The 14767-nt window shown below is 42.3% G+C and overlaps 2 protein-coding genes across 2 annotated transcripts; both read right to left on the bottom strand.

Annotated features, from left to right (window-relative positions):
* Positions 1-920: 920 nt before the first annotated feature.
* Positions 921-2776, bottom strand: LOC101754265 (probable aldo-keto reductase 2). The gene is made up of 4 exons (XM_004975229.2): positions 2279-2776; positions 2015-2187; positions 1783-1885; positions 921-1398 (listed from the first exon to the last, which is right to left on the bottom strand). Exons 1-4 carry the CDS (start codon positions 2708-2710, stop codon positions 1060-1062), a joined length of 1047 nt encoding a protein of 348 aa, XP_004975286.1. The 5' UTR covers positions 2711-2776; the 3' UTR covers positions 921-1059.
* Positions 2777-7722: 4946 nt separating this feature from the next.
* LOC101763469 (probable aldo-keto reductase 2) lies at positions 7723-8150 on the bottom strand. Its single transcript, XM_022828491.1, has 2 exons — positions 8019-8150; positions 7723-7968 (listed from the first exon to the last, which is right to left on the bottom strand). The coding sequence occupies exons 1-2, from the start codon at positions 8148-8150 to the stop codon at positions 7723-7725; spliced, it is 378 nt and encodes a 125-aa protein (XP_022684226.1).
* Positions 8151-14767: the final 6617 nt, after the last annotated feature.

Raw genomic sequence — 14767 nt, 5'->3', positions numbered from 1 at the left:
ACAGATAGCCTAGCATAACCTCGTAGCTAAAATAGCTCCTAACCATCTTTCGGTTGGGAGGGATAATTTTACCTAGGACTTGCATAGAAATGGTAATTTTACAGCTAAATCTATGTATCAGTATCTCATAAACTAGGATACCCCTTTCAACTGTAAGTTTATTTGGAAGCTAAAGATACCTCTAAAAATAAAGATATTTTTTTTACCTCCAACGAGGTGTTATCTTAACAAAGGATAACTTATCTAAGAAAAACTGGTCTGGGAGTAAAAAAAACAATTAAGCATCTCTTTTTTAAGTGTCAACATGCTAAGATAATTTGGAGAGTTGTCAATATAACTACTAGGTTAACTCCACCAAAGTTAATAGCACATATGCTTGGAAATTGGTTAATGGGCATAAGAAAGAAGGATAAAAGTTTAATTTTTGTTGGGGTTGCAGCTCTTATGTGGGCGATCTAGTATACGCGTAATGATTTGGTTTTTGAGAAAAAACGGTTTACTTCTTTTATGCAAGCTGTTTTTAGGGGAACTTACTGGCTGCAATTTTAGTCCCTGTTACAACATGAGGATACAAGGGAGACTGTTCGTTTAGCAAGCAAGGCGTTGGAGATCGTTGCCTTGATATTTTTGCCAAAAATGGATGGAGAAGCAATAATAGACTTTGCTTTTGATTTCTTCCTACCCTTTGCATAATATACCCATTTTACTTGGAATCAGTTTGTGAGCTGAGAATATTGTTAGAACTTGGTTGTGTGTGATCTCAGAGGCCGAAATATTATCCTTTTTTCTAAAAAAACTAGGACTGACCATATATAGCGCGCAAGCTTATTTATCACATTAGTTATCTTAGATTCTCAGAACAAATATTAACAATGAAGCATATCATAAACATATATAAACTTACATCAACACAATTTTAAGTAAACATGAGCATCTTCTGCTGTTTTTATTTAGATAATACAACATGAACCCCAGCATTGCATCTGGAGATTAACACAATAATACTTCTGCGGTCCTAACGACTGCAAAACCTGGGGCGTTAGACATTGCTGAACATAGTTACTCGGCTTTCCAAGATGACAATGGAGGAGTCTCCGAGTTCTTCCATGTGTAGGCAATATGAGAATGTCGGTCGCCTTGGACATTATTTGCAGCGGCGTAGGACTCAAGTTCAGACATGTCATCTGGTGTGAGCTTCAAAGACAGTGCCCTCACATTATGATTAAAGTTCAGAATTTTTGTTGTTCCAGGTATGGGGCAAACATCGCTTCCCTGATGGTGAACCCACGCCAATGCAAGCTGCGATGGTGTGCATCCCTTTCTTCTTGCCATTTCATTAACACGCTCAAATACCTGAGCGTTCTTATCTAGATTCTCTGCTTGGAATCTAGGCATATTCTGCACAGGAATGAAATTCTCATTAAGAAAAGGAATTCAATCCATTCACAATTCAGGAAAAGTTGAGTGACAGCATTAGATTAGCATAGCCAAATCTAATTCAGTTTTCTTAGAATAGATGGATGATAAAATTATCTGCAAAACAATGATCCAAGAAGGTCTCTATGAGGAATGATTTGGTAAAATGACAATGCACAACAGGATAGCCGCACTCTGTAGCAATGCATTTTGAGTCCATATGTGTAATCCACGACTTTGCACTGGAGTTTCATGTTTTTATGCGTTCCTTCTAGTCTTACTAAATGTTAGAACCACAAGGCAATGAAGAAGTATCTTCCATACAAAGAATTATCCCATTGGTATCAGTTATATATGGAAATTCACCTTGCGGATGTCCTGCTCAGATAGTGAGTCAATCAGTTTTGCCCCGCTAGAGAAGAACCCTCTTCCGAGTGGGCTGTAAGCGACGATTCCAATTCCAAGTTCTCTATGAAAAGAGGTAATGTTTACCAAAATAATGATCCAAGAAGGTGTCTATGAAAAATGATTTGGTAAAAATGCACAACTGGAGGTTCCAATGTTTAGACACAGCACAAGAGAAATGCTCGCAAAATACCTGCAAGTTGGAATTATATCCTCCTCTACGTCTCTAGACCATAATGACCACTCCAGCTGAACTGCGGTGATAGGATGGACCGCATGAGCTCTTCTAATTGTTGCCGCAGATGCTTCAGATAACCCGATATATTTTATCTTCCCTTCCTCAACTAGCTTCTTGAGCTCACCAATCTGCAATGCAACAGCAATTAATAAGCTCAGTAATCACTGACAGAAGGAAATTAAAAATGGCAATTCAAAAGTGATCAAGCTCAGCAATCACCGTGACTTCGATGGGCACCCTGGTGTCGATGCGGTGCTGGTAGTAGAGGTCGATGCAGCTGACGCCGAGCCGCCGGAGGCTGCCCTCGCACGCCGCCCGCACGTACGCCGGGTCGCCTCGGAAGTCGGGCTCGCGGTCGCCGTCGGCGAAGGAGACGCCGAACTTGGTGGCCAGGTCCACCTTCTCCCTCAAGCCTCCCTGCAGCGCCTTGCCGAGGAGGATCTCGTTGCTGTGCGGGCCGTAGCTGTCGGCGGTGTCGAGGAGGGTGACGCCCGCGGCGACGGCGTGGCGGATGAGCGCGATCATGTCCGTCTCGGGCTTGGGCGGGCCGTAGTAGGCTGTCATGCCCATGCAGCCCAGGCCCTGCGCCGAGACCTCCAGGCCCTGCGAGCCCAGCTTCATGCGCGGCACCGCGACCGGAGCAGCTGCCATTGCTGGACCTCGGATGAGCTCTTTCTCTCTGTCTCTCTCTTGCTAGCTGCTGTGTAGTGTGTACAAGTTCGAATTTCAGATTAGAGACCTTAGAATGTTCGGTGGGATGATGGGTTTATTCGTGTCCGAATTTATAGTGTGTTCGGAGAGCCTCTGAAGTGTCCAGGAAGGCAGGAACAGATCAGCAGCAGCCCGGCGGCTTTGGGAGCTTGACTCCAGTGCTGACTCGTAAAGCATGTGGTAAGAGCTTACGTCGTGGACCTTTCGAGAAATGGGCTCGGCCACCCCCACTACCACACGAGCATGCTTTCCGTCTTGGCGGCAATAATATAATCGATGACAAAATAGAACTGTGAGGAGTAAATCTAGAACCTCTACCTACACATCTAGTCGGGATTCATGGGGTTGATATTGAGTTCATGGGATTCCAGTGTTAACTGAGAGAGAGATGGGGTACTTTCACCCCTAGAGGTGGAACCGGCAGAGCTGCTGGCCATCGCTGGTTCTATCGGTGAAGATCTGCGCTAGACAGCGACGTGCAGTGCCGTAGTTTTGTTGGTGGAGCTCTGCGCTAGGCAGCGATGCGTAGTGCCATGTTGTGTCGCCGGCGTGGCGGTGGTGGTGCTTCCCGTCACTGCTGCGCCCCCGTGATCGGTCGGTCTAGGGTTTTGTCGGTGGGGTGGATGGTGGCGCGGTGAACCTCGTACGGTGCGCCCCGGCCCCACCTCTGTTTTTATAGCGCAGGTGACAGGGGCCCACCACCCAATGCTAGGGTGGGCGCCCCCGATCAGGGCATAAGTCAAGGGCTCAATGGGCCGTTGGGCCCATTAGAGAGGAGATCAATCTAACAACAACATCTAGATGATACGGACACTTATATATATCTATCTATTTTTGTTGAGGAATGACGTCAGATTTTGACACAGAACGAACGACTCAACGACAGGTAGTCAAGCTACGGTCCACCAAGCAAAAAAGGAAATTGATTTGCAAACTTTTATTAATCTCTTCTCACTTTCTCAGTCAGTTTTTTTTAACCAACAAGTGTCATCGGATCCAACTAAAAATTTGAAGGATTTTAGTTGCCATTTCATTACGAATTGCTCCCTCCGTTCCTATTTATAAGGTGCATATACATATCAAGATTCAAATTTTACCATCTTTGACCAATAATTTAGCTCATAATTTTTTATTTTTTAAAGTAAACTTCAAATGGTTGGATTTGTAATCAAATGTACTCTTCAATTATTATAAGTTTTATAATCATAAATAATATAATATAATATAATATAAATGAATGATCAAAGTGTAATTTGGAAGACCGTTCCATGTCATATCACGCTCTGTAAATAGGAACGTAGCGAGTAACCAAACACTTTTCAAACGAACAAAATCTGTTGAAATTTCCTTCAGTCGCAGTCAATCTCATATGTATATAGTTCTAAATGTTACTTCTAGAAAAACAAAGTTGTCACAATTTAACAATTAATTTAACAATCAAATAATTGCATAAATTAACTATATTGTCTTCACTATTTTAAAAATATATCTTCTGAAAGATAGTTTTATATCCACTAAAAGGGTTATATGCCCCCCCCCCCCCCGCAAATGCAATTAGAAAAAATAAAGCAAATTTGCTTGCACATGGCTCCTCAATTTAAATTAGTTACCATTTCAAAAAATATATTAAAATAGTTTGAACTGAAGCACATGTAAAGTATAGAAATAATTCTTATTATAAATAGTTTTACTGTGATGGTTGCTATATGAAAGGAATCAGTGCTTGTATGACCTATGAGCAAAATGGGACAATTTAGAATATTAATATATGGTTTCCACTACAATACACAAATATAAATTTAGAATATATTTATCTCTGGTATCAATAGGCAAATGCTATTTTTAGTCCATGTTCGAGCTATACCAAACATAGGCACCAAGTCAATAAAGCTCCCTCTATTGAGGTTTTGGGCACACCCCAAAGTCTCTTGCAAGCCAGATGAGGAACTTACTACAAAAGCAAGTGTCGCCGTTCCCTCTCTTTCGGTAAATCTTTGACATTGTCTTTACTAAGGAGCTTCTCTATGAAGGATGAAGTCTCCTCACCTCCCGTGCGGGCGTTGTCTCTTGCTCCACACCAATATAATGGGTCGATGAGCTTGCCAGTGAGCCGTTATGGTTGTTAGGTGCCATCATACCGAGCTTGAAAGGATGGTTCACTCCAACCAGTTACAAGATAGCAACACCTTACACTCACTCTAGACCAAATCTAGCACTAATCACTCACTAAGCTTGTGCTGATTCTCTTAGATGATCACCTTGCACTTTGGTGCCATGTATGTGATCTCAATTTTCCTTTGGGTCTTTAGGCCTTCGTCACAAACCACCAGCCTCCAATGGTCAAGTTGGGTGGTATTTATAGCTCAAACCACTCGACTAGCACTTGCTGTAATGGGCTAAAAAAGCAGTGCCTCATAGGAGTTGGGTTGCTGCATATATCTAGAGGTGAGCATGTGTGCATGTATGTAGCATTTACACTATGTTCAGCAAAAAAAACAATGGCGTAATTGGGCCATTTTCCTTCTAACAACCCTCGTTTGAGTTTGATGTGACTGGTGGCTGAAAATGTTAATACATAGATGCCTATAATTGAAGATGGGAGAACATTCAAGAAGCAAAGACTATGTTGGCACTGTTTGTTTTTCTGCAGTTGTGCCTGCGCTTCCGTCCTAAATGGAAAGTCCCGCTGAACAGTGCGTGGCCAACACGCTTCTGACGTGCACTCAATGTGCTTCAGCTTTTTGCAAGTTGAAGTGAAACATGTGACAAAGATCGACGATTCTAGCCAACGCGCTACTGCGGAAATTGCAATTGGCAAACACAAAACAAACATGGCTATTGATTCATGAGGTAGAAAGATTAAAGAACAACAAAAGCCATGTTGGAAAAATGGACTATGGAATCAGAACATAGCTCCCCACATGTAGGTTATGTTCCCAAGGACTCTACCCTAGGTTATGTTCCCAAGGACCCTACCCTCAGAGCCAAAAGAGTAGGTTGGGTGCCTTCCAACCCTAGGGATAGAAGGGAGCTGACCTTCAACTTGGAGGGGGTGCACCCAACCCATGCATGGAACTCAAGATAACATGAAGAAGCAAAGCCGAGACCATATGTTGCAAGTCAAGCCCAAAAAGTTTGGACCCCAGGCCCGAAAGTGAAAGACCAAACATGCTACAAAGATTGGTTAGAGTGTACCCCGTCGTACCTTCCATAACAAGGATAGAGGCCCCCAGCCTCCCTCTAGTTCTATCTTGTAAGTTGGTTGAATCTTTGAATGAAATGTATTGAGCGCTTTAAGCCACATTATAGTCCCCTCTAGCCCATAGGGTGTTATCGTGACCATCAACAAGCCATTATGTTGATCCCATGGTGGATAATGGTGCTAGCAACAAAAAAGCAAGACAAGGAAAGAAAGGAAAGAAGTGAAAGATCAACTTCATGTAAGCAAGGGTCAAAACCATAAGGAAAATGAGATGCTATTTTTGCCAAAAAAAAAGACTGGTCATTCGAAAATGATTGCTTAAAGAGGAAGGAATATGTTTCCAAAAAGAAGGTATACATTATGCTATGTATGTCTTATTAAATTTTCTAACAATACATAGTGGTTATATTCAGTGCTACTACTCACATATATCACAAGTAATTTAGGGATCCAACACATAAGGCCATTCCTTTGAAACATTTCATTATATTGTGTAGTTTCCAAAAGTACTATGTCATCTAATGATATTTTTGAGTTGAAGAATGAAATTAGGTCTCACAATCCAAAGTTTCATTTCACGATTTCATGGACTAGCATATGATTTACATGGTGCACTCATGTGACCAATAGGAGTTAATGAAATGTGTGGAGATTAAACTCAAACTCTCTCAATGGGAGTTTTAAACAATTTCCAAAGGTATTGGCAGCTATGTGCGACGACTTTCATCTTCAAAACCGGTCATCTGTCACCTCATAAATATTGTGCCATGTCATCTAATTTGCTAATGTGACACCTTATTAAATGTAAATGAATGCACTGGGAATAGCCTAAGAAGACCTATACAGTTCTTCTAAATGAAGAATACGATGAGGGAATGAATGGAAGGGATTAGGACTGATATAATAATCCTCAAGGCTGGTCCGTACTTTTGTTGATAAAAGCCTTTTAACTACTATTGTGATTAATTAGGACTAACCATAGAGTGTGCAAGCTAATTCATCACATCAGTTATTTTAAACTTTTATAACAAATATTAACGACGAAGCATATCATAAACATATATAAACTAACATCAACACAATCTTAAGTAACATGAGCATCTTCTTCTGTTTTTGTTTTTATTTAGACAATAGAACATGAACGCCGACCCTGCGTCTGGAGATTAACAAAATAGTACGTAGCCAAAACGAATAGTACGTAGCAAAAGCTAGGCATCTAGAAAAGTCAAAACGAATAGTAATTTGGGATATCTTTTCTACATACCAAGCTTTTGCAAACAAAACGAATAGTAATTTAAGATGGAGGGAGCAGTAAGCAAAGAGCACTAACCTGTAAGCTGAGAACCACTATGAGCTATTACCAAGTTGTACTTGGGAACAAAAAGAAAAAACAGAGAGGACAGAGCACCCTGCATGAACAAACGGGACATGTGCCTGTTACCACACTGCTCCTCCTACCGCTGTTGATGTTCAAGCTATTCAGACTTCGTCAGCTGATGATGAAGATAGAGCTGGGCCTCGTAGGTCATCTCGGCCCAGGGTACCTAGTGTTCGGTTAACAGGCCCAGATTGGAGCCAGCCCATGTACGGTGGCGGGTGTGAGTAGCGTGCGTGAGTAGAGAGGAGGAGAAAGTCTGAGCGGATGAAAAGCAGAGAACTCATTACACATGTATGAACAAACTTAATTCGATTGAATCGAATAAAGAGTTCCTCGTCCTGAATTCCTGCTGCCTTCCCCTTGCTCCTGCTCCTATCCCAAAATTCTGTTCCGGTTGCTAACAGTGCCACTCACCGTGACCTCGATAGGTACCATGGTGTCGATGCGATGCTGGTAGTAGAGGTCGATGCAGTCGACGCCGAGCCGCCGGAGGCTGCCCTCGCACGCCGCCCGCACGTACGGCGGGTCGCCGCGGAAGTCAGGCTTGCCGTCGTCGCCGGACGAGATGCCGAACTTGGTGGCGGGCTGCTCGTCCTCCCTCACCCCGCCCAGAAGCACCTTGCCGAGGAGGAGCTCGTTAGTAAGTCAGAGGTGTCGAGGAAGGTGACGCCGGCCGCGACGGCGTGGCGGCGGAGCGCGATCATGTCCATCTCCGGCTTGGGAGGGCCGTAGAAGGCGGACATGCCCATGCAGCCCAGGCCCTGCGCCGAGATCTCCAGCCCCTGCGAGCCCAGCTTCATGCGCGGGACGGATACCGGGGCGGCAGCGCCATGGCGATCCAGATGCTCTCAATTTCTACTCTATTGATTGAGCTGCTGCTACGGAGAAATAAATTCAAGTTTAGACTTCAGAATGTTCAGTTAGATGGAATTGTTCGTCCTCGAATTTATAGCGTGCTTGGGAGCGCCACGCTAAACGCCTGCAAATGAAGCATCAGGCGGCTTTGGGCGAGAAGAGGAAGGGAAGTCAGGGCAGTGCGAGTCAAATTGGTGCCACTACTGCTGTGCTGACTACGTCACTGCCTCTGTGAGATTGCGTAAACATGTAACAGCTTACGTCATATACGACCTATTGTAGAATATCATGATTAGGCACGCATGTTGTCAGCGTTGCCCAAAAAAATATATGAAAATGTAATTTTTTTTACCTTTTTTTCAACCTAACAAAAATCAATTAAAGATCTTGACCATCTTTTAATCAACGGTGTACCTGGTATCCAGCTAAAAGTTTTGAAAATTTCAATCACTTTTTTAGGGTTAGCAAAAGAAAAGAGATGTGATCGCTCCAAAAAAATAGTCGAAACTTTTTGCGATCAATTTTTCTAATCAATCGCAGAAACTACAGTTCTAAGCACATTTTACTAAATAAAATGTTATAGTTTGAGAAAGAAAAATCACGCTGTGGAATTGACTATAATTCTAGCATAGGTAAACTTTAATCGATGAAATTGAGATATCAAATCACTGAAGGAATCACTTGCTTTCTTCTAGCACGTCAACGGTTAGAAAACCCGTGAAGACAATTTCCCTCTTTAGTGGGTCTCCAACGTAACGACACAAAGCATCAAAAGAAATAAAGAAAAAACAACTAACCTAATTTAGTAATGAAATAATGTAATCTAAAATAAATCATAATCTTCTAATACATATGAAATATAATTTACAGAACTGATATTTCTAAATTACTTGAGAAGTTCATATTACCCAAATATCTTCACCTTGTTTATGACAACTCTTCAAGATGTCAATTCAAAGGAGAAAATCATACATACAGCTAATAGTCTAACACACATTTTAATCAAAATATAGAAAATTAACAATCTAGAAAACAAAGAACAAACAATGTAACTATGAAACTGATATTTTAGTTTACTAAATAAATTCATACTATAAGATTCTTTGTTTTTTGAAACACTATTAGATTCTTTTCATCTCATTAACGACTCTGCAACTCAGTACCTCACAACAAGAGAAAAAAGATAACACTGGAAGCTACAATACATATAGTTCTAAGATAGTTTTACGAAAATTGGACATTTATAATGAATGAAACAAGAATATATAATAAATTAACTAAATAAATCTAAGAAGTCCAAAAAAATAACTAAATTAGCCCACTATAAGGGGAAAGTGTGGGTACTTGCGGGAGAGACAGTTGCAAGTAACTGAGCACACATCGTCAAGTGGATTGAAAGGGTAAAAATTCAATTGAGAACAAGAAAAACATAGTGTCTAGGTGTTAAACAAGTTCATTAACAAAAACATGTTATGCCTAATCATGTTGTCGAATCATCGATCAGACTTGGCAAAATTTGCACATACTTGCCTTCCACCACCATGACTAGTACCTAGAGCTCTGAAGTAGTAGAGCAAGGGAGGCTCGGTCATGTTCTTTGAATGTAGCCAGAGTGGACTACCAGACAAATTAAAACTATCGAGATAGAGGAAGAATTAGGATTGAAAATGGAGTGCTCATCAAAATAAAAAGGGCATAATAGCAAAATCAATCTATTCTTTTTTGCTTGCCACCCCTGCCCTCCTCCCCGTAAACCACTTTTGCTCATTGACATTCATATAGATATATAAGTTCTTCCTAATTACGTACATCCAAAGTTTGCACAATACGACTAGGATCCTAAGAAAAGAACAAATAGTGCAACTAAGCATTATGATGATGGCTTTGGGTGGTAAGGGACAGCTTACCCTATTCAAGGTACAGCTAAAATGAATAGAAAAGTATCACACTCTACTAATATTTACCTTGGGGATGTGAGTAAGAAACACTAATAAACACAATAATTTTCTCTTGTTCCAAATGCTTTCCAACATTTATATATCAATGCTTTTTGTTGCAAGAAATCTTTATTTTGTAAAGGCAAATGAAATAAGATATATGTTATATTATGATTGTTTCATTCAGACTAATTGCATTTAGCTTTTAGAGTGTTAAAAGCTTTTAGAATACATTTTAGGTGTTGGTTTGAATGTTTTTTGAGAATTTTCTAGATTTCACATGGAATTTTACCCATTCCCTACCTAAATTCCATTTGTTGGAAGCTTTAAGAAATAGTTTCATGACCTCCAAATGTTTTATTTTGGTTCCCCGTGTCTCAAAATTTATTGCATGTTTTCCATGAATTTTTGGGAGCTTGGGGTATTTTTGCGGTTTAAAAAGGATATCTAGAACCTTTTTTGAACTAGAGAAATCATTTTTGTATTTTTTTCCTATAACAAAATCTTTAGATTATCGGATCAAGATTTGGCTCCAACTAGATCCATTTTGAATCCAAAGCTAGTCCTCTCTCTTCTTGTTGCATGTGGAATCCTGACTTAGCAAGCACTACCATCACCCAATCTTGACCCCATGGCCTCCCTACTTCCTTGTAGGTGGTGATGTCTTAACAAGTTATCCCATATAGGTTCAACCCCGCCAACCGAAGTTGTGGTGGAGTCTATGGACTCCCTCGCTGAATAAAAATGATGAACTAGGAGAGAAACATTATTTTATTAAGATCCACACTAACAAGGTACACTAGTAGAGAAGTGACTTTCGATCCACCCCCTTTTATCCCGGTTTAAAAGTGGCCCGGGACAAAAGGGGGTGCGCGGGGGAGCGGGAATTTGGAGGGGAGCATTAGTCCCGGTTGGTAATTGCAACCGGGACTAAAGGCCCCCCTTTAGTCCCGGTTGCAACGGCTAGGGGGGGGCGTCGGTGGCGGGACCCTTTTATCCCGGTTGGAGGATCCAACCGGGATAAAGGGGACACCCTTTTATCCCGGTTGGAGGCACCAACCGGGACTAACCCTTTTATCCCGGTTGGTGCCTCCAACACCCTTTTATCCCGGTTGGAGGATCCAACCGGGACTAACTTCCAACCGGGACAAAAGGTGTTTCCTTTTGTCTCGGTTGGAGTTTTTAACCGGGATAAAAACTCATCCCCCACTATATCCCGAGACAGAGACTTTCTTCTTCCTCCAGCCCGAGCAGTCCAGCACATTGATAGAGAGCTGAGCTTCACCTACTCTCCGGTGGTGCCCAAGCAAGGGAGGTGCTGCCCGAAGTTTTTTCCCTCATTTTTGTGGGAATTTGACTCAGCAAACAAGTGCTGCGAAGGTTTGCTACTTCATCCTCGTGTTATGCTTTGATTTATGCTTTGGAGATGGAAAGATTATTTGCTACAATGTGATGATGAAGTAGAAAAATGGAGAGGTATTTTGAGCTAGAATGTGAGGGAGATTGATGTGTCATATATAGTATGCATTATTTCAGTGGTTTAAAAATGATGCTACCTTGTCTAGACGGTTTATCTTATCAAATTTAATATGGTTTTTTAAATCCATATACTTGTTAAACTTGCATACCGTGTTCATTTCGGCGAGAATGTTCTCCGCCGAGTAGCAACGTATGTCAAGAAGGAGGTTCGATTCTACGAGAAAGAGTGGATACGGACATCGTGACCGTGTCCCCTTTTCCGTAGCATCTAACCTCTTTCATGACGAAGTGCGGTGCCGCCTAGCTGAGGACATCCTCGCGAAATGAACACGGTCTTCAAGTTCAACAACTTCTGTAGTGGTAAGGAAAGAATTTTTGTACATAGATGACTTCTGCTACTTGTTGAACTTGTATACCGTGTTCGCCTCGGCGAGGATGTTCTCCGCCGAGTAGCAACGTATGTCAAGAAGGAGGTTCGATTCTACGAGAAAGAGTGGATACGGACATCGTGACCGTGTCCCCTTTTCCGTAGCATCTAACCTCTTTCATGACGAAGTGCGGTGCCGCCCAGTTGAGGACATCCTCGCGAGATGATCACGGTCTTCAAGTTGAACAACTTATGCAGTGTTTGGGACTTTAATTTAAATATGTGTATTTGGATCTTCATGTTGTTGTATTGTACCATGTTGTTTGGATCTTTAATCGATTTTCACGCGTAATCCATTGTCAAGTGTAATCCATTTTCGTGCGTAATACGATGCAGATGGACCGGCATTGGATGTATAATGCAGACAGACGGAGCAAGGTGTTTATTGATGGCTTGCATTATTTTCTCGAAGTGGCAAAAGCGAACAAGGCAGAGAATGGGTTCGTATGTTGTCCATGCTTCCAATGCAATAACAGGAAGGAGTATTCAAAGGATTCCTGGGGGACTATTCACAGCCACTTGTTTAAATACGGTTTCATGCCTAACTATTTGGTTTGGACCAAGCACGGTGAACTAGGGGTTGTAATGGAAGATGGCGAGGAGGAGGAGGAAGATGACACCATTCCGGACTGGGTTGCAGGTCAAGCTTTTGCAGGTACTACAATGGGCGAGGCTGATGAAGATGAGTTTGCAGAAAATGACCCTACTGATGACCTTGGTCAGGTGATACGAGATGCATACAGAGATTGCGAAACTGAGAAGGAAGCAGCAAAGTTGCAGCGCATGATAGATGATCACCAAAAATTGTTGTACCCAGGTTGCCAGCAGGGCCATAAAAAACTAGGTACGACACTAGAATTTGTGCAATGGAAGGCAAAAAATGGTGTGTCCGATAAGGCATTTCAGGGGATGTTGAGAATTGTCAAGAAGATTCTCCCCGAGAATAATGAATTACCGTCCACAACATATGAAGCTAAACAGATTATTTGCCCTCTCGGATTGGATGTTCAGAAGATACACGCATGCCCTAATGACTGTATCCTCTATCGTGGTGATGAATACGAGGAATTGGATGCTTGTCCCGTCTGCGAAGCCCTGCGGTATAAGATCAGGCGAGATGATCCTGGTGATGTCGAGGGGCAGTCTCCCAAGAAGAGAGTTCCCGCGAAGGTGATGTGGTATTTCCCTATAATACCACGCTTGAAGCGCTTGTTCAGGAACAAGGCGAATGCTAAGTTGATGCGATGGCACAAAGAAGACCGTAAGGAAGATGAGATGCTGAGACACCCCGCAGATGGGGCACAGTGGAGATCAATTGATAGAACATTCCCAGACTTTGAAAGTGAAGCAAGGAACATAAGGTTTGGTTTAAGCACTGATGGATTCAATCCATTCGGTGAGTTGAGTAGTGGTCATAGTACTTGGCCTGTGACCCTTTGTATGTTCAACTTTCCTCCTTGGCTGTGCATGAAGCAGAAGTTCATTATGATGCCGGCGCTTATCCAAGGCCCAAAACAACCCGGCAACGACATTGACGTGTACCTAAGGCCGTTGGTTGATGACCTTTTACAGCTTTGGAAGGAAGAAGGTGTACGTGTGTGGGATGAGGATAGACAAGAGATCTTTAATCTACGAGCACTGTTGTTCGTAACCATCAACGATTGGCCTGCATTGAGTAACCTTTCAGGACAGACAAATAAGGGATATCGGGCATGCACCCACTGTTTAGATGACACAGATAGCATGTACTTGAAGCACTGTAAGAAGGTCGTCTATATGGGTCATCGTCGATTTCTCCCTGCTCACCACCAGCTGAGAAAGAGCGGGATGCATTTCAAAGGGACGCCAGACCATCGTAAAAAACCTGCACACCGTAATGGAAAGCGTGTGTTCGAGATGATGAAGGATGTACATGTAGTCTTTGGAAAGGGACTTGGTAGCCAACCTGTTCCGAACGATGATAACGGACATGCACCCATGTGGAAGAAAAAGTCAATATTTTGGGAGCTACCTTATTGGGAAATCCTAGAGGTTCGCAACGCAATAGATGTGATGCACCTGACGAAGAATCTTTGCGTGAACGTGCTAGGCTTCATGGGTGTTTATGGAACCTCAAAAGATACATTGGAAGCACGACAGGACCTGAAAGCCATGGGGCAACGAGATGACCTACATCCGGAAAAGAGAGATAATGGACAGCACTACTTACGTCCTGCCAGTTACACTCTCAGCAAGGAGGAGAAGGATAGCATGTTTGAATGCTTGAATAGTATGAAGGTCCCGTCTGGGTACTCCTCGAATATAAAGGGAATAATAAATATGAAACAAAAGAAGTTTACAAATCTCAAGGCTCATGACTGCCACATGTTGATGACCCAGTTGCTTCCGGTTGCACTGAGGGGTGTTCTACCAGAAAATGTCCGGTTGCCGCTCGTAAAGCTATGCGTGTTTCTCAATGCGATTTCGCAGAAGGCAATCGATCCATCCAAGCTATCAAAGCTACAGAACGATGTGGTGCAATGTCTTGTCAGTTTTGAGTTGTTATTTCCACCATCCTTCTTCAATATTATGACGCACTTACTGGTTCACCTAGTAAAAGAGATTGGTATTCTCGGACCTGTATACCTGCACAATATGTGGCCTTTCGAGAGGTTCATGGCAGTCTTAAAAAACTATGTTCGTAATCGTGCTCGTCCAGAAGGAAGCATCGCCAGGGGAT

Source organism: Setaria italica, chromosome VII, assembly GCF_000263155.2.
Source record: "Setaria italica strain Yugu1 chromosome VII, Setaria_italica_v2.0, whole genome shotgun sequence".
NCBI lineage: Eukaryota > Viridiplantae > Streptophyta > Magnoliopsida > Poales > Poaceae > Setaria > Setaria italica.
Note: the sequence above shows the minus strand (reverse complement) of the source record. Positions and strands in the feature narration are given on the sequence as shown.